We start from the raw sequence: 23957 nt of genomic DNA on the forward strand, positions 1-23957 counted from the left end.
TCAAACCCCCAAACTCTCAAATTCCCCTCTTCTAAATCCCCAAATTTTCAACCCCCTAAACTCTCAATTTTCCACTCTTCCAAACTCCCAAATTTTCAACCCCCCAAACTCTCAAACTTCCACTCTTCCAAACTCCCAAATTTTCAACCCCCCAAACTCTCAAACTTCCACTCTTCCAAACTCCCAAATTTTCAACCCCCCAAACTCTCAATTTTCCACTCTTCCAAACTCCCAAATTTTCAACCCCTAAACTCTCAAATTGCCATTCCTTTAAACTCTCAAATTTTCAATCCCCAAACTCTCAAATTTCCACCCTCCCAAACCCCCAAATTTTCAACCCCTAAATTCTCAAATTTCCACCTTTCCAAACTTCCAAATTCTCAACCTCCCAATCCTCCAAACTCACTCTCTTAACCTCTGAAACCTCCACCTCCCAAATATCCAAACAAACCCGAAATATCCACCCTCCACTAATCTCCAAACACACAACCGCAATAAAAACAAACTCCCCATCAATCTCCACATCAGTGAACGTTAGAAAAGCTTTGAACTGTATACGTTGTTCCATGTTGGTAATACATGTATTAGGCCATAGCGCATATCGAACGAATAGAAGGAATATATGAATATAAAACGGAACTCGTCCGCGCGTACTCGAGATCCCAAGGGTATACAGGATTCGCTATAATTGGATACGATTCTATTATTCCGTTATTCAGAAAATGCAACTGGTCAGAGTGTTCATATTTTCGCGTAATTCAATTATACGTTCATTCGTTGAAACGCTAATAATTTATAACACAAATGAGGGAATAAATTTGGTAGGAAAAGTAAATTGTCCGGGCGTAATCGAATTTCTTGGTAGATTTCGTTCTCCCGTGATTCGGATATGTAAATATCGGGGAGTGACCGTTCGAAATTAATTCGAGAAGCGACGTAGAAAACTGGATCGACGATTACGAAATTAAGTAGGTCCTAGAATAAAGAGAATCCACTTGAACCTGTTCGTTTGCTCGCCTCTCCTCGATAATGACGTCTTTTGTGGATCGAGTTTCGTGTTTGAACACAATTCGTGTCTAAAGAGACGAAGATTTCGGAATATTCTTTTAAAGATTCATTTCACAAAAATTCTGCCTATTTTTGTTACCTTTTAATAAACGAAATTGGAGCGCGACTCCCCGTCGTGTTTGAAATATTTAAAAAATTTTTGGGGCGTAATAAAATATCGCGGTATAAAAAGAGCGACGAAATCGGATAAAAAGTAGTCGGAAACGAACGCGTGAAAATTATTTTCGGTGACCGAAAATCGTGACCCTTCTCTCCCAAAATTAGCGGTTCTAAAAAAAGGGTAATAAAGAACACGTGCGGCATTTCATTAATCTTCCTCTGGCGAAAAAAGGGGATATCGATATCGGTTTATAACTGTCTCGTAATTATAATTATAGTTTCCCGCCAAATTCGCGGGCGTTTTTCGCAAGTCAACGCCCTCCATGCTCTGTGTACGTGTATTCATGCGTGTTAATATTATTTGACGAAAGTTTGAAATTGACGCGGTGCCACGCTGGTCACGTGACACCGCACAGACACACACACGTGCAGAAGGCGAAAAGAAAGGACAACAAAAAGGAGGGAGCGAGAGAGCGAACTACCAAAATATCTGTTTAATCGCGGCTCGATAGAAAGCACATGCCCGGCTAAAGAACTGTCAAATACCGCTAGATTTCTTTTTAAACGAAGACTGAGGTCTAAAAAAGGTACTCCTTAAGATTAAATCGATATCGAAGAAATGGTTAATGCTGCACGTTCCTTGTCTTAAGTAACACTTAATCCTCGATGTACACGCTTCTTTCGTACATCTGTCTCCTTCTCGATCGCGTTAGACACGTTTGTTTCTCCTTGTCTCGTGTCTCGCACGTCTGCGAGTCTCTCTTTTTCTCTGACCACCATGCTCTCTCGCTCCCTCGCGGACATACAGGGTGTCGAGCTAAACCATCCTCGTATTTATTCAAAATCACAACGTTAGGTTAGCAAAGATTGTCAGACATTGAAGAATATTTTTAGACATTTAATTGTCTGCTGTGCTGTACTCGAGACACGAAAAACCTTATTACACGTGTATAGGATATGTCGGCGTGATATTTGTAAGAGTATTCCAGATGGCCAAAGCGGTACACCCTGTATATACACATGCATCGGTGTGTACTGTAGCATACACACGTGCATAACTACACATCTACGTGGTGTGACGCGTAGCCAAACACGCACACAATCGCTGTTATTATTCGTGTGTGGAGCAATACCGATGCCGTGCAACAGAACGTAACGGTGTCGAAGTAAGCCGGGGTGAGAAGACCTTAACCTATCGCGGTTAAAGGCCAGGCAGTGTAAGCGGCTCAAATAATTGAAAGAAAAAAGAAGGAACGCCGGGTGATCAGAGATCAAACAAACAGTTTCTTTTCTCTGGTTTCCGATTAAATTCTCTTACCTGCTTTACTAGTGGGAGTAGTGTCTGTTCTATGCTACGGGTCTTTATCTCTAGGGTGGCTGGGTCTACGGGGTCGGGTGTCGCCATGATTCGAACACAACTCCGCGCTCCGTAGACTCGAACCGAGCCTAGAGGGTTCGTTGCACCCCTCTTGCTTCTCCGTCGTCGCCACACAACCACCGCGCAGCACGACAGTGTGTTTCAACAACGTATTTCCCTAGACACCCCTCTTGCCACACTGCCGGCCAATCGGCGAATGACGAGCCCCGACGCGAGCGACATCCTGCCGGCGCGGCGACGCATGAGCAACCTCGTGTACCTTCGGATCGAAGCGCGAAGAGCACCGAGGGCGCCATCTTGCGTTGCGCGGTCGACTCACCATGGCGTGACGTCAGTCCTCTGTGAACTGTCAGTGCTGCGGACGTTTCGAATGTAATTGCGACGAATTTTGTTATAAAAACGTGGAAAGTGGTAGAAAAATAGTGTTGTGTTCAACGTTTCATTGCGGAAGAACTCCTGGATTGGACTGGTTTGATGTGCTGACTGTTCTTGCCCGGAAAAATGAAGGTAAGTGGGTTTTATTCTACTTTCGCTTTGCGCGCCAAAAAGAATATGAAATCACGTACTGCGTGGTACGAAGTTTTGATGTAAATTCAAATTTATTGTGACTTTAAAGCATAACCGTCGATTTCTTTACTTTTTATTTAACTTTGTACTTGATGTATCGATAGTGAAAGTGCGAATATGTGAAATAAAAAGATCGAAATATACATTTGTATAGATTTAACGAGCGGTTAGAGATACGTCATGTAATAAAACAAAATGGAGTCATAGGAGTTAGTAATGAAAAGAAAAGTTAACTTAACGCAAAACGTTTATATATTTAATAGATTATGTATCTTCTATCAGAAGTTTATTTACAATCTGTACTGTCGAGATTAATAAATAACGATAACTATGAATTAAGACGCCTTTCTAAACACTGAACGAGGACACGAACAATTGTGTCGTAAAATATTGAAGTCATATTTAAATGCTCATGATATAAATATCACGTAGGATAAACGTCGTCAGAGCTTCGTGAAATTTTTTTTCTTTTCTTAATTAACACTATCGAACACATCTAAATCTTTCGTAAAGCTACACATGACTAGTTCTAAATAAACAATATATTCTGTTGAAATAACAGCAATCGTTTAACGACTGAAATATATTCTTCAACCTGCTACGGAAAAATGTTGAACTTTCGATATAACGTAGAAAAGAACGAAAAGACGGATGCGAAAGAAATAAGGATTCGGGAAGGATTCTTATTTTTACTGTGGTTGATACTTACAAAAATTGGAGCATTTTTGAATTAGTGGAGTCACGTTTTGGATTCTCAAATTTTTGCGAATTTGGAAAATTTAGGAATTTGGGATTTTGGAGATTTAGGGATATAGGAATTTGGGGATTTGGGGATTTAGGGATTTAGGGATTTAGGGATTTGGGGATTTAGGAATTTAGGGATTTAGGGAAGTTGGGTAGTTTAAGGAAGTTGGGGAATTTAGGGTATTTGGGGAATTTGGGGAATTTAGGAATTTGAGAATTTTGGGGAATTTGAGAATTTGGAGAATTAGAGAATTTTAGAGAATTTGGGGAATTTGAGAATTTGGGGAATTTGAGAATTGGGGAAATTTGAGAATTTGGGAAATTTGAGGAATTTGGGGACTTTGAGAATTTGGGGAATTTAGGGAATTTAGGGAATTTAGGGAATTTGGAAATTTGGGAATTTGGGAATTTGGGAGTTTGGGAATTTGGGGAATTTGGAAAATTTGGAAAATTGGGAAATTTGGGAATTTGGGACATTTGAGGAATTTGGGGACTTTGAGAATTTGGGGAATTTACGGAATTTGGAAAATTTGGAAATTTGGAAATTTGGGAATTTGAGAATTTGGGGAATTTGAGAATTTGGGAAATTTGAGGAATTTGGGAACTTTGAGAATTTGGGGAATTTAGAGAATTTAGGGAATTTGGAAATTTGGGAATTTGGGAATTTGGGAATTTGGGAGTTTGGGAATTTGGGGAATTTGGAAATTTGGGAATTTGGGAATTTGGGAGTTTGGGAATTTGGGGAATTTGGAAAATTTGGAAAATTGGGAAATTTGGGAATTTGGGACATTTGAGGAATTTGGGGACTTTGAGAATTTGGGGAATTTACGGAATTTGGAAAATTTGGAAATTTGGGAATTTGGGAATTTGGGAGTTTGGGAATTTGGGGAATTTGGAAAATTTGGAAAATTGGGAAATTTGGGAATTTGAGAATTTGGGACATTTGAGGAATTTGGGGACTTTGAGAATTTGGGGAATTTACGGAATTTGGAAAATTTGGAAATTTGGGAATTTGAGAATTTGGGGAATTTGAGAATTTGGGAAATATGAGGAATTTGGGGACTTTGAGAATTTGGGGAATTTGGGAATTTGGGAATTTGGGAATTTGGGAATTTGGGGAATTTGGGGAATTTGGAGAATTTGGAAACTTTGGAAATTTGGGAATTTGGGAATTTGGAAATTTGGGGAATTTGGGGAATTTGTAGAATTTGGGAATTTGTGGAGTTTAAGGAATTTGGAGAATTTGGGGAATTCGTGAAATTTGTGAAATTTTGAGAATTTGGGATCCTAGGAATTTAGGGATTTAGGGACTTAGTGATTTGGTAATGTAGAGACTTGAGAGCAGGAAATTCAGTTAATTTGAGAATCTCAAAACTTAAACATTTAAAATTTCAATCATTCCAAAATTCCTAAATCCAAAAATTCGGAGTCCCAAAGTCCAAAAAATTTAGAAAGCACTCAAATACCTGATATCCTCAATTTTTGCAAGTATCTTCGTACACGAAATTCTCCCCGAACTGATTGCCTGCATTCTGTGCTATGTTTCCCTACAAATCCACGTTTCTCAAAAAGACTCTACCAGAACTCAATGCTCCATAACTATCTTCAAAACAGTTTCAATTACTTTTTCCCATGAACGATTTTATTCTGATTAGGCGCAGAGGGCGCCCTCCTCTTCACATGCTTCTCCGGAAGCTTGTCCTTCGCCACGGAAACCCCGTTGCAAGCAATTCCCCCTTTACGTTTCCTCAAAGATTCAGTGGGAAGGTACTCAGCTGGTCTGAGCAGTTGTCTAAAATTATAAGGTCCGTTGATGTCTTCAGGATCGTAATCCACTTTGAAGATCTCCGGTTTCTGAATCACGGTTGGTCGCAGCACTTGTCTCAGATCGGTTGGCTCTTTCCTAGCCAGTCGATTAATAACATTCTGAGAATTGAGTCGATTATTTATCCTATCTTCTGCTCGGTTCTTTAGCTCGACTCCTTTGGCCGGCTGCAATTCCCTTGTTCTATCATTCGAATTACTCCTATTGTTTAATCTCGACGGTTTGATCAACTCGTCTTTGACAACCATTTTGTTAATAAATAAACCGTTCTGGCAACCCGTGAAGTTTCGATACCCTGGCACGTTGATTTTGTTCGTTGAAGGTTCAGTTGGACGACTAGAATCCCGCCCATTCAGGTGATGATTGTTCAAATTGAACGGATGGTTAGGTAATCCATTTTGATGACCGAATCCGTTTTGGTGACCGTTCACGGGGTTACGTTGGTTCGACTGGCGCTCATTAACGTCACCGTATCTGAGGATGTATCTGGATCGTATGCCGTTTGGATTGTTGATATTCGAAGAGTCGACTGGATGTTGCCTACGGCGCGGATTGCCCTCAGCGGGCCGCAGCTTGTTGTTAGACACGTGATTAGTCCTTGTACTGCAAAAAAAGGGCTCTTCTAGTCTGGTTGATTAAGACCACCCCTCAACTACCGACTCAGTTTTTCTGATCTAGAACTACTCAAATGTACTCAAACTTGTGATAGGCCTTGAAACCTGGTGGGGTGCGATTGAGGGACTAATTTACTTGGAATTTTGATCTTTCACCCTGTATGATACCCTGAAGTTTAGATACCGTATTTTTCACCCGGTTTCTATTCCTTGTGCGAAAGTTCTACGTCGAATTTGAATGCCGGAATGGAATCCGTATGACAACTACATGAGCTAAAATTAAATTCAGATGGGGTGATACACTCTACGGACGGCATAATTTTATTGTTTTACCTGGAAGTTTGCCATGATACCTCTGGCAAGGTTACAGAAACACAACAAGAGATTAGTAACTCAATTACTGGTACGATACTGGCTAATGCGAAAATAATGTAGAAGGTGAGAGAATCCGGGGGTGTAAATTAGGAAACCCAAGACCGAAACCGGGTTAGAATGATCGACTTGCAACTTTACCTCGGCCTGCCACAGTTCTCTTGTTCTTGATTCTCCCTCGGATTTCTCAGTGCTTTGTGCCATATATCCGAGAGATGTTGCTCCGGGGTTATCGAAAAGTCGCCCTGAGCTTCCAGACGCTCCCTCCTCTCGGCGTTTACTTCCAGAACTTGGCCCATTCGACTCCTGTCATCAAATACCACTTCACACCTTCTATTCTATGCACTCTTTTTGTACTTTGCACAATTTTGGTTCTCAAATGGGTTTCATAGGTTTTATAGGTTTATTCTAAAATTCTGGCGATTTGTACTTTGCACAATTTTGATTCTCAAGTGGGTTTCATAGGTTTTATAGGTTTATTCTAAAATTCTGGCGATTTGTACTTTGCACAATTTTGATTCTCAAGTGGGTTTCATAGGTTTTATAGGTTTATTCTAAAATTCTGGTGATTTGTACTTTGCACAATTTTGGTTCTCAAGTGGGTTTCATAGGTTTTATAGGTTTATTCTAAAATTCTGGTGATCACTTCTAAAATTGTGAAGGCTACTCAAATTCTGGAGGTCCTAAGACTCAAGTGACATCACTCTTTTATATTTATAAATATATACTCGCAAATTTTCAATTTTATAAATATGTAAAATTTCAGCCCTTTGCAGTTTGAAATTTTTAAATTATTAAGCAACCAAATTTTCAACCCCTTAAACTGTGAGATTTGCAAATTTCTAAACTCTGAAATTTTCAACCCCATAAATTGTGAAGTTTTCACTCTTCTAAATTCTCAAATTTTCAAACCCTCAAATTCTGAAATTTTCACTTTTGTAAACTCTTAAATTTTCAATCTTTCAAATATCCTAATTTTCAACCCTTCAAATTCTCAAATTTTGATTCTTCTAAACTCCCAAATTTTCAACCCTTTAACTCTCAAATTTCCACTCTTCTAAACTTCCAAATTTTCAACCCTTTAACTCTCAAATTTCCACTCTTCTAAACTTCCAAATTTTCAACCCTTTAACTCTCAAATTTCGACTCTCCTAAACCCCCAAATTTTTAACTCCCTAAACTCTCAAATTTCCACTCTTCTAAATTTCCAAATTTTCAACCCTCCAAACTCTCAAATTTTGAATCTTCTAAATTCCCAAATTTTCAATCCTTAAACTCTCAAATTTCCATTCTTCTAAACTCCCAAATTTTCAACCCTTAAGCTCTTAAATTTCCATCCTTCTAAACCCCCAAATTTTCAAACCCCTAAACTCTCAAATTTCCACTCTTCTAAATTCCCAAATTTTCAACCCTCTAAACTCTCAAATTTCCATTCTTCTAAACTCCCAAATTTTCAACCCCCTAAACCCTCAATTTTCCATCCTTCTAAACCCCCAAATTTTCAAGCCCCAAAACTCTTAAATTTCCACTCTTCTAAACTCCCAAATTTCCAACCCTTCAACTCTCAAATTTCCACTCTCCTAAACCCCCAAATTTTTAACTCCCTAAACTCTCAAATTTCCACTCTTCTAAATTCCGAAATTTTCAACCCTCTAAACTCTCGAATTTCCATTCTTCTAAACTCCCAAATTTTCAACCCCTAAATTGTCAAATAAGACAACTGTCTTATAGGTTATTTTTAAAATTCTGGTGATAGGTTACTGTCTTATAGGTTACTTCTAAAATTGGTTACATCTAAAATTCTGAAGACTACTAAAATTCTGGAGGTTCTAAGAGTCAAGTGACATCACTCTTTCATGTACTTTGTACAATTTTAATTCTCAAATGAACAACTGTCTTATAGAGGGTTACTTGTGTGTATTACTTCTAAAATTGTGGAGGTTACTTCTAAAATTCTGGAGGCTACTAGAATTCAGAAGGTCCTAAGACTCAAGTGACTCAAGTACTTTACTTAGTACAAGTAAATTAGTATAAGTAAATTAGGTTTTGATCCAACAATTCTTAGAAGTGCGGATAAACAGTAAATGAAGATGGAAAGTTCAACGTCAACCTTGGCTAATATGTACACAATACAAACTTGATATTACTATTGCACTACGTACTCCATAAAAATTAATACCTCAAAAGGAAATGCTAAATCGCATGTCAGTTCAACCTACATCATTCAACCCACAGGTTTTAGCTACAAGGTCAAGTTTAAAGATAGCTATAAAGTTTAAGATTCCTAAAGCTGATGTTAAGTTGTACTCACTAAGTGACCAATATCATCAAACTACCAATATAACAACCTTAAGGTTTAACAAGTAAATGAAACAGTTTCATTCTGGGGTTAGCATAAAGTACCTCGACAATGGGTGAAGGTCATTTTCTAGCTGTATCAACGGTAAGTCCCAACCAGCTTCGTCTTCGTCGAAGTCCGAACCACTTCCGATGCGAGTGCCAAAAGCATTGGAAAATTGAGCATTCGAATTTTCCATTCGTTCATTGAAACTGGTGAGTTAATCTTGAGGGAAGATTAGATCTATTTACCTGCTCATCTCGTCCTTGAGGTCACGATAGTACTTCACGGTCTCCTCTCCGTCCGCTTGGTCTCCGCTTCGGTATTGCATGATGGGTTGCACCATGTTGAATCCTTCGGGTTTCACGTAGTCGGGGGGTGGTTCCTCGATGTCGTTCACTCGTATTCCGGGTTTGTTGCGACGTAGGTTCTTGTGCACCTCTTGGTTCTTCATGTGGACCTGCAAGATTATGAAATTAGAAAATTAAGGGAAGGAAGGAAGTTTGAGAAAATAGCAAGATTTATTGCAAGAAATTTAATAGGATTTAAGTGGGAGAACAGGATGGAGCTTGCGAGGAAAGGGTGAATTATGAGGCATTGAGTTTGAAGCACTGAGAAGGATTGAGGAGATAATAGGGTTAATCACTAGAAAATAATAGGGCGGATTGAGCAATTTTTGCTTACGTTCCGAGAGAACTGTATGAGAAAATAACAGGGTGGATTAATGATTTAGCAATTTTTGCTCACGTTCTGAGAGAACTGTATGAGATCCGCTTGTCTCAGCTTGGGATGCACGGTGTCTTTTGCGGGTGGTTTTCTCGTTTGATCCGTTTCTTCCTTTTTGTACCATCGTTCAACGATCATTTCAGCATCTTCGTTCTTCAAGCCCTCTCTCAGCAGCGCTTTATGCGCCTCGACTTTGTCGTCGTAGTTGTTCAAGATATTCTTGAAACGTTCCTCGTGCTCCGCTCCGAAACGCTTGCGTATAGTGTAGCCTCTGAAATCTGCTAACATCGAACTATTTTTTACTATGAATCCCCTAAGAACTTCAAACAATATACACAGTATGTCTGAAGTTCTGTATGATATAGACAGTATGCCGGAAAGTAACGGAACTTAAATTTAAGGAAACTAGTGCCATCTATTAAAATATTTTATATGAAACCTAACCTATAAAATCATTATTGTATGGTTTATTAAACTTGAATATTTTTCTTACTGCAAGTCAAACATTTCTAGCATATTCAAAATGATCACAACAATCATTATTGTGTGATCTGTTAACCTTGAATAATTTTCTTATTGCAAGTCAAACATTTCTAGCATATTTAAAATGATCACAACAATCATTATTGCATGATCTGTTAACTTTGAATATTTTTCTTATTGCAAGTCAAACATTTCTAGCATATTCAAAATGATCATACAGGTTAGTTCAGGTGGAAACTTAGAATTTCAATGAACAACTCTGCAGTGAAGGTACAAAGATCGTCTATTAAAAATAGTAACATTAAAATTGCATCTGTCTAGTATTAAAATAGCATTTGCTTCCACAATGTATTGAATAGACTCACGGCTTTGAATGATGACCGCAGCATCATCCTCCTTCAGTCCCTCCTTCTCAGCTTCATCTTCATTTTCCTTTTCTGGTTCCTCAGCAGCAGCTTTCTCTCGCTCTTCTACAAAAACAATTCTCTTAGCTTCAACTTCTAGCTCAAACCTTGTTAATTCAAACCTTGCTTGTTAGTTCAAACCTTTCGCTCTTTGACAAGCCATAGCCTCCTCCTCCTCCTGCTTCTTCTTCATCTCCTCCAGCAAATGTTTCCTCGACAGCCATCCACGTATGTGTCGCTGTAAGGTAACAACCGACACCGCGAACTGCCATTTTTGTTTCCTGAATCGGATCTTCGCCAGCCATCGACGAACGCACGCCTGCACCATAATGATCTTTCGGAGCTGCTCTTCGTACATTTTTGATAGAAACTCCACGTGGTAGTACTTGAGGAAGACTTTCGTTCTGCCCAGCGCCCAGCCGTCCATTTTCAGGCGGATCAGGAGGAGACGACAGTTGTCGCGGTTCGCTATTACTCGTTCGTCAAAGCCGAACGCTAGGAAACAGTATCTGCAATGGAAATACAAGTTTCAGAAGTTGGTACAAGTCTTGAAAGTACAAGTTTTTAAGATACAAGTATAAAAAATGAAGATGGTACAGGTTTTGAAGATACAAGTTTGAGAAATGAAAATGGTACAAGTTTTGAAGATGCAAGTTGCAGAAATGAAGATAGTGCAAGTCTTGAAAGTACAAGTTTTTAAGATACAAGTTTAAAAAATGAAGATGGTACAGGTTTTGAAGATACAAGTTTGAGAAATGAAAATGGTATAAGTTTTGAAGATGCAAGTTTCAGAAATGAAGATAGTACAAGTCTTGAAAGTACAAGTTTTGAAGATACAAGTTTGAGAAATGAAAATGGTACAAGTTTTGAAGATACAAGTTTGAGAAATGAAAATGGTACAAGTTTTGAAGATGCAAGTTTGAGAAATGAAAATGGTACAAGTTTTGAAGATGCAAGTTTCAGAAATGAAGATACTACAAGTCTTGTAAGTACAAGTTTTTAAGATACAAGTTTAAAAAATGAAGATAGTACAGGTTTTGAAGATGCAAGTTTCAGAAATGAAGATAGTACAAGTCTTGAAAGTACAAGTTTTGAAGATACAAGTTTGAGAAATGAAAATGGTATAAGTTTTGAAGATGCAACTTTCAGAAATGAAGATAGTACAAGTCTTGAAGATGCAAGTTTCAGAAATGAAGATAGTACAAGTCTTGAAGATGCAAGTTTCAGAAATGAAGATAGTACAAGTCTTGTAAGTACAAGTTTTTAAGATACAAGTTTAAAAAATGAAGATAGTACAGGTTTTGAAGATACAAGTTTGAGAAATGAAAATGGTATAAGTTTTGAAGATGCAAGTTTCAGAAATGAAGATAGTACAAGTCTTGAAAGTACAAGTTTTTAAGATACAAGTTTGAGAAATGAAAATGGTACAAGTTTTGAAGATACAAGTTTGAGAAATGAAAATGGTACAAGTTTTGAAGATGCAAGTTTGAGAAATGAAAATGGTACAAGTTTTGAAGATGCAAGTTTCAGAAATGAAGATACTACAAGTCTTGTAAGTACAAGTTTTTAAGATACAAGTTAAAAAAATGAAGATAGTACAGGTTTTGAAGATGCAAGTTTCAGAAATGAAGATAGTACAAGTCTTGAAAGTACAAGTTTTGAAGATACAAGTTTGAGAAATGAAAATGGTATAAGTTTTGAAGATGCAACTTTCAGAAATGAAGATAGTACAAGTCTTGAAGATGCAAGTTTCAGAAATGAAGATAGTACAAGTCTTGAAGATGCAAGTTTCAGAAATGAAGATAGTACAAGTCTTGTAAGTACAAGTTTTTAAGATACAAGTTTAAAAAATGAAGATAGTACAGGTTTTGAAGATGCAAGTTTGAGAAATGAAGATAGTGCAAGTCTTGAAGATGCAAGTTTCAGAAATGAAGATAGTACAAGTCTTGAAGATGCAAGTTTCAGAAATGAAGATAGTACAAGTCTTGAAAGTACAAGTTTTTAAGATACATGTTTAAAAAATGAAGATGCTACAGGTTTTGAAGATGCAAGTTTGAGAAATGAAAATGGTGCAGTCTTGAAGATACAAGTTTGAGAAATGAAAATGGTACAAGTCTTGAAGATGCAAGTTTCAGAAATGAAGATAGTACAAGTCTTGAAAGTACAAGTTTTTAAGATACATGTTTAAAAAATGAAGATGCTACAGGTTTTGAAGATGCAAGTTTGAGAAATGAAAATGGTGCAGTCTTGAAGATACAAGTTTGAGAAATGAAAATGGTACAAGTTTTGAAGATACAAGTTTGAGAAATGAAAATGGTATAAGTTTTGAAGATACAAGTTTGAGAAATGAAAATGGTACAAGTTTTGAAGATGCAAGTTTTTAGAAATGAATATAGTACAAGCCTTGAAAGTACAAGTTTTGAAGATACAAGTTTGAGAAATGAAAATGGTATAAGTTTTGAAGATACAAGTTTGAGAAATGAAAATGGTACAAGTTTTGAAGATGCAAGTTTTTAGAAATGAATATAGTACAAGCCTTGAAAGTACAAGTTTTGAAGATACAAGTTTAAAAAATGAAGATGGTACAAGTTTTAAAGATACAAGTTTGAGAAATGAAAATGGTGCAGTCTTGAAGATACAAGTTTCAGAAATGAAGATAGTACGTGTTGGAGATACAAGTACCAAAAATCTACTAGATCTGGCTCAAAAAATAATGTTACCTCTTCAAAAATTCGTTGAAGGGTATTCTATGAGAGAACCCGTTCTGCCTAATCCTGATGGTCTCCAGAACCCCCGTGTATCTCAACTGCTTCACGACCTTTTCCTTATCGAAAAATTGCGGACTCTTGGAATCGTTGGGTTTGATGCAACGCACGAATTGCGGAGAACCTGACACCATTTTCTGAAGCAGGTCCATAAGCGAGTATCGGAAGTACGTAGCGACTGTTTGCTGGGCCCTCGATTGAGACGCCAGTCCACGGCTCGAATAACGTTCCTGTATAGAAAAGAATTAGTTCCGTTTACTTTGCTTAACGATAATTGCTGATAAAATAATGTATACTCTAATTATAATTTAATTTTCTAATTTCAACTTTCCACACGTGCGTAATAAACGCAACTTTGTTATAATCTTTAGATTTAAAATCAAATTTCGAAACGGAATTAAGTTTATGGGTTGAACATAGACTAATTGAGTTGTTTGAAATTAACGAGTTTCTCTTTTATCTATTAATTAACATACCTTCGTGTTCTGATTCGATTGCGACAGTTTCTTTGAGTCGGTCTCGTGAACGGCCGAATACAGATTGCCGGTCTTTGTGATCGGACATTGGAACAGGAAACGAACCATGTCGTACTGAGATTGTCTCACCAGTTGGATGACTTCCGGAGGGAGGAAGTTTCTGTTCTTTTCTAGGAATCCTTCCGCTTGGTAGACCACGCGGCCTGCGAAGTGGTGGACGGCGAAGCACACTGCGTCCGATTTTGGGCGCACGTAGAATTTTGATTTGATGTTACTGTGGAACTTCTCTGTAATGACACAAGTTTATATTTAAGTATTTCTTGATATGGAAATGTAGTAGGTGAGATGGATTAGGTGACAGGAAGGTGATGTTAAGATTAGGTATTGGTAGATCTCAACATCTGTAGCTATATTACTGTATACATATATGTTTGCATGCATGTATGTTTGTATACATCTTTAGATGCAAGCATATATACATCAGACATATGTTCATATGTTACTTCTAGTTTGGATGGGTATTCCTAGTTTCTACATTATTTGACTGTTATCAGTAGTTGTCCACATCTCTACATATGTAATCCACACATCAGTGGAGCAACACATATGTGAACATATGTACATCAAACATATGTTCATATGTTACTTCCAGTTTGGATGGGTATTCCTAGTTTCTATATTATTTGACTGCTGTCTGTAGTTGTCCACATCTCTACATATGTAATCCACACATCAGTGGAGCATCCACACCTACATGTCTACATCTACATGTTCACATCTACATGTCCACATCTTCATCCCTAACCTTACATCTCTGCCTCACATATTTAAAAATGTCTATAAAAATCTCTATATTTCTATCCATATAAAATTGTGCAATTGACAGACTTGTTATATATGGAAACATAGTCTTGAACTCTTTACCTATCAGTGATTTATTAGTAGCTCTCGGGAACCTGCTCTCTTCATCCAACAAAGCCAAAAGCCCCATCGGTTTACTCAGCAGCATATCCAAAACAGGTCTATTATCCGAAAACTCGACCAAATCCACCGGAATGCCTTCAGCCATATATTCCTGCTGCTCCCACGTGAATATATGTTGATTAAAGTAATACTGTATCTGTTCGTTAGCAATATTGATACAGAGTTGTTCGAACGAGTTCCTCGGGAAATTCTCGAAGCCAAAGATGTCGAGGAGACCGATCGCTAATGGCTCGTAGTTAGGCGATCTATTGAAACATAGCAGACAGTTGATTTGATTGACCATCCAGTCGAACAATCGACCATATAATCCTTTCGCCATGGCGTCTCTCGCTGCACAGGCCTCTGCTACCGTGTTGTTTCGCGTGATTGTTTCACCTCGGGTCATTACGGAGTTCGATGTCAGTGCTTCTAGGAGATCGTTTTCTTCCACACCGAGGAGCTGTGACACTGAAATGTTAGATTTTGGGTTTTGGGTTAGGTTAGGATAGTTATTTAGGTTTGTGCATTTTGCAATTTTTTTAAGTTTGAGAATTTTTGAATTTTCGAGTTTTCAAGGTTTGGAATTTTCAAATTACCGAATTTTCAAGCTTTCAAATTTTTAAATTACCGAATTCTCAAGTTTCCGAATTTCCAAAGCACCAAATTCTCTATTTCCCCAGTTTCTAAATTCCTAAATTTCTAAATTTCCAAATTTCCAAATTTCCAAATTACCAAATCTCCAAAGCCTCAAATCCCTAAATTTTCAAATTCCTGAATTCTCAGATTTCCAAATATTCTATTTTCCAAATTTCTAAATTCTCATATCTCCAAATCCCAAAATTCTCAAATTCCCAAGCCTTCAAATCTCCAAATCTCCAAATCCCCCAAATTCTCCAAATTCTCCAAATTCTCCAAATTCCTTAAATTCTCAAAATTTCCCAAATCCCTCAAATCTTCTAAATTTCCCAAATTCCCTAAATTCTCCAAATTCCCTAGGTCCCACAAATTCCTCAAATTCCACAAATTCTCTAAATTCTCAAAATTCCCCAAACCCCCCAAATCTTCTAAATTTCCCAAATTCCCTAAATTCTCCAAATTCCCTAGGTCCCACAAATTCCTCAAATTCCACAAATTCTCTAAATTCTCAAAATTCCCCAAACCCCCCAAATCTTCTAAATTTCCCAAATTCCCTAAATTCTCCAAATTCTTTAAATTCTTCAAATTCTCCAAATTCTTTAAATTCTTCAAATTCCCCAAATCCCCCAAATCTTCTAAATTTCCCAAATACCCTAAATTCTCCAAATTCCCTAGGTCCCACAAATCCTCCAAATTTTCCAAATTCCCCAAACTCCCCCAAAATCCACAAATCCTCCAAATTTCCCAAATTCCCCAATTCCCTACCTCCAAAAAATTCCCAGAATATAAATACCTCTATGCAACGGAGCAGTGTCAATAACTCTGCTCTTGTTATCAGTATTATCCTCGCTCGCCACTTCTCCAAACTCGATGTCCCCCAAATGAAGAATCGCCGCCAGAATGCGATATATCGTGTTCACCTCGGTGTCCTGAAATCCGAGTAACTTAAATCCTGCCTTCAACTGTTGGAATTTATCGATATGCGTCTGCGACGTCTGATTCTGATCAGCGAGATATCTATGTTGCTTTCGGAGGTTCGGATCTAGATAGAACTCTGATAAACGATCATCCGCCTCCAGGCCGTCGTACATGTAGTAAAATATGTGAAAGTTGCGTTCGCCCCTGAAAGAAATTATAATTTTCTTCTAATTACCGTTAGAAGACTAACATCGTCAACAAAACAATCAACAATTATTAACAAAATCAGCATAATAAATTATGAGTAATACTCACTCAGCTTGAGCCACGACTCTAGATTGCTCCAACAAATAAACCGAAATCCTAGCACCCGTCACTTTCCCGCCTTTCGTCATCGTCAAGTCCAAATACTTCCCGAACCTCGACGAGTTTGCATTTATTCCAGTGGTCGCGTTTCCGAACGCCTCCATTATCGGGTTAATTTGCAGGATCCTTTCTTCCAGGTTACGGTTTGGCGCCTTGCTTAGGTATACTAATTGCTTCAGCAACAAATTAGCGCTCTCCGTTTTTCCGGCACCTGATTCGCCGCTAATTACGATCGCTTGGTTCTGTCGTTGGTGCAACAACGCCTGATAGGCTGCGTCCGCTACCGCGAATATGTGGGGCGGGTTGTCTGATCTTGCTTGACCCTTGTATCTCTTTTGTTCCTAGATGAAGTCGTTAAAAATTGCATATTAGGACTTTTATTCTCTGAGTTTGTTAGGGTACTTCTAATTCATTCTGGGGTACTTATAGTCATTCAGGGGTCAGATTGTTGTTGGGCAAAAAAGATAATCCAGATACGGTTTTGATCAAAATTTAGTATGGATGGGTGCACACTTTCTTTTGCAATTTTTCTGTCATAGCTTAGGTGTACTTTTCTATGAGTTTGTGTCACAAAGTTAGAATAGTGGACTGCTAAATAAATTTGACTCAAGGACTTGTACATTGTTAGATATTGTTGATTAGTGGCCTGGTCATCTGAGCTGTGCAGCTGATGTGGACAACAGCAAGTTATATCATCTTATCAAATCACAAACTTCACCTAACAAATCCATACAGAACTCTTCAACAAACATCTGATTCCAGACATCTCAGATTAACACTAAAACTACCAAACCGGTCAAATGACCGCTCCACAAGTTTTTTATTATAAGGTGCACATTTTGTTAAAGTACATTCCTTCAAATCAGCATTCATTATCATCAAGATAAAGAATAAATGTGCGCACTAATTTAGGTTTCGTCATTTGTTTATTTATTTTTTAACTTCATTTTTAATTTCAAGTTAAGTACACGGTATATGCCGGTAGCTTTAGTGTTAAATGCAACCATTCACAATATTCACTGTAAAATGTCTCTTCATCCACAAGCTACCCAGAACCCTAACCTCTAACAACCAAATCCAAGAAAATTACTCACAATGCCAGTGTACAATCCCAAGTTCGTAAAAGGGTTAACAGCCACGAGTATATCTCCTATATAAGTATATATCTGCGCCTGTTCATATCGATGCTGCAGCTGATCAACAATGGCGTCCTCTGAGAGCGTATCCAAAGCAGCCAGATCATCCATGTACATCTTCTCCGGCCTCGTCTTTCGATCCGTCTTCAGTTTCCCATGTTTGGTCGTCACTTCCGGTTGCGTGTGAACCCTACCGTCGGTCCTCTGTCGACAAATCTCCTCTCGAAGCTCGTTTCTGACCTTCTCCACGTTCGGTTCGACGCTGGTCAACAGAGGATGCTCCTTCAATTCGCTGGCGAACGGTCGATACTCGAGATCTTTCACCAAACACTCGGTTACGAAGTCCACCAACTCTGGACAGTGTATGTCGGGATTTTTCAGAGCTGGTGGGGGATTTCTGGGGATTTGAAAGAGCGCCCTCATCGGATGCAGGTCGGATAGCGGAGGATCCCCTTCTGCTAACTCGATAGCGGTGATCCCGACCGACCAGACGTCGCAGCGGGAATCGTAGGAGGAGTCCAGTTGTTGCTCGCACGCGATTACCTGTTATTCGTTTCGTTGAATTTTGGGAAGTTTGAAATTCTTACAAAATTGAGATATTTGAGGGATTTGGAGGGTTTAGGATTTGGAGGCTTGGACGTGTGGAAGTTTGGAGAGTTAGGAGATTTGGGGAATTGGAGTATGTGAAGGTTTCGAGATATGGGGAGTTGAGAATTTAGGGATTTGGGAGATTTGGAGAGTTGAGAATTTAGGGATTTGGGAGATTTGGAGAGTTGAGAATTTAGGGATTTGGCAGATTTGCAAACTTAGGAGATTTGGGGAAATGGGATATCTGGGGGTTTGGAGATTTAGGGGTTTGAGAATTTAGGGATTTGGGAGATTTGGAGAGTTGAGAATTTAGGGATTTTGGAGATTTGGAGAGTTGAGAATTTAGGGATTTGGGAGATTTGCAGAGTTAGGAGATTTGGGGAATTGGAGTATGTGAAGGTTTGGAGATATGGAGAGTTGAGAATTTAGGGATTTGGGAGATTTGGAGAGTTGAGAATTTAGGGATTTGGGAGATTTGGAGAGTTGAGAATTTAGGGATTTGGGAGATTTGGAGAGTTGAAAATTTAGGGATTTGGGAGATTTGTAGAGCTAGGGAATTGGGATATGTGGGGGTTTAGAGATTTAGGGGTTTGAGAATTTAGGGATTTGGGAGATTTGAGAGATATGAAGGATTTGGAAAATTTGGAGAGTTAGGAGATTTGGGAAATTGGGGAATGTGAGGCTTTGGAGATTTGTAGACTTGAGAATTTGGGGATTTGAGAGATTTGGCGGATTTAACGAACTCAAAGTATTTGAAAAATTTATAGGAGGGGGAAATTTGGAGGTTTTGTAGGATTTGGTGATTTGACATTTGGAGATGTGGGGATATGAAGGTATAGGTGATGCAGAGATGTAGACATGTGGATATGTGGACATATGGAGATGTGGAGATGTGAAGGTGTGCAGATGTGGAGATATAGGTGATGTAGAGATGTGGACATGTAGATATGTGGAGATATAGACATGTGGACATGTGGAGGTATAGGTGATGTAGAGATGTGGACATGTAGATATGTGGAGATGTGCAGGTGTGGACATGTGGAGATGTGCAGGTGTGGACATGTGGAGATATAGACATGTGGACATGTGGAGGTATAGGTGATGTAGAGATGTGGACATGTAGATATGTGGAGATGTGCAGGTGTGGACATGTGGAGATATAGGTGATGTAAAGATGTGAACATGTAGACATGTAGACATGTGGAGATGTGGAGATGTGCAGGTGTGGACATGTGGAATATAAGTGATGTAAAGATGTGAACATGTAGACATGTAAACATATGGAGATATAGGTAATATAGAGATATGGACATGTAAACATATGGAGATGTAGACATGTATACATGCGTTCATACGAAGATGTGGATTTTTGCGAATGTGAATATGTGGAGTTTTGGTTATGTGAAGATGTGGAGGTCTGAAGGTTTGAAGATGTAACGATGTAGGTACACACACATATGAAGTTATGTAGATGATGATACTTAGTAATACGAAAATTCCAAGATGTATAGTCTTTTTTAAATTTATTAAGTAATGCATACCTCAGGCGCCATCCAATACGGTGTACCAACAGATGTATTTTTCCTAGCAAGCGTCGCAACGAGATGCGAAGAAACTCCAAAGTCAACCAACTTCACATGTGCATCCTCGTTAAGCAGAATATTATGTCCCTTAACGTCACGGTGCATGCAGTGATTGCTATGCAAATAAACTAACGCCTCCACTGTTTCCCGAAGGATGTAGGCTATTTGTTCGTCCGTTAAACGTTTTCCTTTCTTCTTTAGACCTTGGACGAGATCGGTCACCGATCCTCCCGCGCACAGCTAATTCACCAAATGTACTACGTTAATTCTCTTCAAAATGTATTAGATCTAACTATAGTTAAAACGATCATTTTGTGTTTGAGCAGTATATATTTGTGGACCAATGATTCATCGTTAAATTAATCATGAAACTTGAAAACATATATGTTTGGACATAAAGGTTGAATCACTAATACATTAATCGGGTCATTTTTGTCTCACAACCAGAAAGTTAGGCTTCTTGTATCACTGCAATATTAATCTATGAATTACTGAGACACAAATATGACAGTAATAACAGAAAAATGATGGATTAATTCACTAATTTGTAGAACAGGAAGTCCAAAGACTCTCAACGTCTACCTATGAACAAACTCCAACCCAACATTAACTTCCTCCAAATCGTTGAACCATCAAAAGATAATTATACCCAGCTCGACAACAGTTATCGGTTAATTGCAACTTAATAAGATGATCAGCAGGTTGATAATTCGTACAAATGTTAGCTAGGATTTTTTACCGGTTACGCTTTCCTGACCGTGTTACGAGAAAGTCAGAACGACAATACCTCCATGACGAACCATAATTGATCCTCTTCCTGAGCTGGTTTCGCTCTCTTCAGAAATAAACCGTGAAACTGTGGGATGTTTGGATGATGGCTGAGGTCCCTTAACACCAGATACTCCTCTTCGATCTCTTCTATATTGTCCGCCACGTTCTCCAGGATTTTAATCGCGACTTTGTTGCCGGTTTCGTTGTCGTGTGCGCTGTAAACTTCTCCGTAGGTACCTTCGCCGATCAGTTCCTCTAGGACGAAACGGTCTTCGGGGTCGGGTATCACGTCGAAGTTCACGTGCTGGCTGAGACCGTGGTACGCCATGTTGGTACCACCTCCGGTCATTTCTGAAATTATTGAGAATGTTTGGTTGGTGAGGTGACTTTGGAAATTTGGGGAAGGAGGAATTTTGGGCAATGAGGAACTTTGGGCAATGAGGAACTTTGGACAATGAGGAGCTTTGGGATTTTATGGAGGGGAAGATTTGGGGTATGTGGAGGTAGGATCACGAAGGTTTGGAGTATGTGGAGATAGGGATTTGAAATTTTGGGTTTGAGAAGATAGGGATTTGGAGATTTGGGGGTTGTGGAATTAGGAATTGTGAGGATTTTGAGTTTGTGGAGATAGAATTATGAAGGTTTGGAGTATGTGGAGATAGGGATTTGGGGATTTGGGGGTTGTGGAATTAGGAATTGTGAGGATTTGGGATATGTGGAGTCAGGAATTGTGAGATTTGGGGTATGTGGAATTAGGGATTTGGAGATTTGGGGGTTGTGGAGATAGTATTTTGGAGATTTGGGGGTTGTGGAGATAGTATTTTGGAGATTTGGGGGTTGTGGAATTAGGGATTGTGAGATTTGGGGCATGTGGAGTTAGGGATTTGGAGATTTGGGATATGTGGAGATGGGGGTTTGGAGATTTGGGGTATGTGGAATTTGGGATTTGGATATTTAGGGTATGTGGAATTTGGAATTTGGAGATTTGGGATGTGTAGAGTTCGGGATTGTGAGATTTGGGGAATGTGGAATTAGAGATTGTGAGATTTGGGGTATGTGGAATTAGGGATTTGGAGATTTGGGGCATGTGGAATTTGGAATTTGGAGATTTGGGATATGTGGAGATAGGAATTGTGAGATTTGGGGTATGTGGAATTTGGGATTGTGAGATTTGGGGTATGTGGAATTTGGGATTGTGAGATTTGGGATATGTGGAGTTAGGGATTATGAGATTTGGAATATGTGGAATTAGGAATTGTGAGATGTGGGATATGTGGAATTAGGGATTGTGAGATTTGGGGTATGTGGAATTAGGGATTGTGAGATTTGGGATATGTGGAGTTAGGAATTGTGAGATTTGGGGTATGTTGATTTAGGGATTGTGAGATTTGGGATATGTGGAGTTAGGGATTGTGAGATGTGGGATATGTGGAATTAGGGATTTGGAGATTTGGAGTATGTGGAATTTGGAATTTGGAGATTTGGGATATGTGGAGTTAGGAATTGTGAGATTTGGGGTATGTTGATTTAGGGATTGTGAGATTTGGGATATGTGGAGTTAGGAATTGTGAGATGTGGGATATGTGGAATTAGAGATTTGGAGATTTGGAGTATGTGGAATTTGGAATTTGGAGATTTGGGATATGTGGAGTTAGGGATTGTGAGATTTGGAATATGTGGAATTAGGAATTGTGAGATGTGGGATATGTGGAATTAGGGATTGTGAGATTTGGAGTATGTGAAGTTAGGGATTGTGAGATTTGGGGCACGTAGAGTTAGGGATTGTGAGATTTGGAATATGTGGAATTAGGAATTGTGAGATGTGGGATATGTGTAATTAGGGATTGTGAGATTTGGTATATGTGAAGTTAGGAATTTGAAGATTTGGGATATGTAGACTTAGAAATATTTAAACTTAGCACATGCAGATTTAGAAATATGATAATTTTAGGATTTGGATTCTGTATGTTGGGAATTTGTGTGATAATTTGGAGATTCCAAGAATTATAAATTTTGCAAATAAAAACCATAGGAACATAGTATTAATTACAGAATTTAAGATACCTTAGGAGTCTAAAACTTTAGTCCTTTGAAATTTAAGAGAATCTTGAAATTTTAATAGGTACTTTCATGTTTTATAACTCTCAAGCTTGTTAATTTTTGTAATTTTGAACTTGTAGTGATTCCAACATACTTCACTTTAGAAACTTAATACATCAAATGTAAAATAGGGTCAATAATGACCCAGGTTCTCAAATTCTTCAATATAGCTCTAATATCTTAAAATCTATAATTGTGCAGTTCAAAGTGAAAATGATTTAAAACTATACTCAATCTTCATAGTAATCTTGATATTTTTAATCTACACATATCCTAATAGTAATTAACAAAATGATTAAATATTACTTTGAACTCTCGATCATTCAAAGATGACAGTAAAATTCCAAATCTCCTTAGAAAATATTTTAAATATAAAATCCCTAAATAATATAAACTCCCTAAAAAATATAAAATCTCTTAAATCGTGCTCCTTAAACTTACAACTATAGAAAATTAACAAAACCGTGTTTCGAATCGATCCTTGGATCGAGCCTCGTAGAAAGTTGCGTTGAACAGAAAGAAAAGTCATTACTCTACCTTCAACCACTTCCCCAAATACCAAAACTAAAATCAATCGACATCGCAAGAAATAAGCCTCTTAATTCGATTAAATTCACTCAAATAAACGAGATTTCCTAAGTCAGTTAAGTCCCTTACATAACGCGTTATTATATTCTCTAATTATAATTGAATTTAAATTTCACACGTAAACAAAATTAAATTAACCACAATTACATAATTATTTCAAAACACTAAAATCATATGAAAAACACCTTTTCTACAACCAAAAGTTAGATCACCAAAAAAATTCCTTCAAAAAAACAAATTTACTCACTTCACTTTAAGTAACATTCTTTTTTGGTAAAATTATTTTCTACCCACCGATAATATCACCCATTTTGATAACTCGTTGGTCGTCTCAAAACTGCCGATGCCTCATTTAACTGTTAGTGATTTTGACGAACACTGTTCACTTGACCAGCTACGGAGTACGACTGGGTCGTTCGTCTTCTAACCAGATACCTGTTAACCCCTTA

At 38.2% G+C, this 23957-nt stretch overlaps 2 protein-coding genes across 8 annotated transcripts in view; both read right to left on the reverse strand.

Moving 5' to 3' along the window:
• The window catches only part of alpha-Catr (alpha-catenin related), a 118237-nt gene extending 115424 nt beyond the window's left edge, over positions 1-2813 (reverse strand). For 2 of the 5 annotated variants that reach the window (XR_001096623.2, XM_003705430.3), the window contains exon 1: positions 2486-2810. Coding sequence is in view for 3 of the 5 variants with exons in the window: in XM_003705430.3 (XP_003705478.1) it covers positions 2486-2572 (87 nt within the window). In the remaining 2 variants the exon portion in view is untranslated. Of the gene's footprint in view, positions 1-2485 lie in introns of all 5 variants that reach the window. The other 3 variants (XM_012290400.2, XM_076534896.1, XM_076534897.1) reach the window with 3 other exon arrangements.
• A 528-nt stretch (positions 2814-3341) lies between these two features.
• Positions 3342-23957, reverse strand: LOC100877480 (myosin-IIIb). 3 transcript variants are annotated; one of them, XM_076534892.1, is made up of 16 exons: positions 23803-23957; positions 20837-21171; positions 20008-20289; positions 17837-18421; positions 16692-17083; positions 16252-16580; positions 14784-15290; positions 13860-14146; positions 13339-13613; positions 10760-11127; positions 10580-10684; positions 9753-10009; positions 9257-9465; positions 9071-9151; positions 6809-6973; positions 3342-6284 (listed from the first exon to the last, which is right to left on the reverse strand). In XM_076534892.1, the coding sequence occupies exons 1-16, from the start codon at positions 23816-23818 to the stop codon at positions 5477-5479; spliced, it is 5001 nt and encodes a 1666-aa protein (XP_076391007.1). In that variant the 5' UTR covers positions 23819-23957; the 3' UTR covers positions 3342-5476. The 3 variants fall into 3 exon arrangements, with proteins under 3 accessions (XP_076391007.1, XP_012145787.1, XP_076391008.1); XM_012290397.2 differs by lacking the exon at positions 9071-9151; XM_076534893.1 differs by lacking the exons at positions 6809-6973; positions 9071-9151.

Source organism: Megachile rotundata, chromosome 8 (assembly GCF_050947335.1).
Source record: "Megachile rotundata isolate GNS110a chromosome 8, iyMegRotu1, whole genome shotgun sequence".
NCBI classification, from domain to species: Eukaryota; Metazoa; Arthropoda; class Insecta; order Hymenoptera; family Megachilidae; genus Megachile; species Megachile rotundata.

Excerpts from the sequence above, each read along its gene's own strand:
- LOC100877480 (XM_076534892.1), bottom strand. Across the intron at positions 13,614-13,859 it reads AATCGAATCAGAACACGAAG|GAACGTTATTCGAGCCGTGG; the intron begins GTATGTTAATTA and ends TTTTCTATACAG. Across the intron at positions 10,010-10,579 it reads TGCGGTCATCATTCAAAGCC|ATTTCAGAGGCTACACTATA; the intron begins GTGAGTCTATTC and ends CGATGTTAGCAG.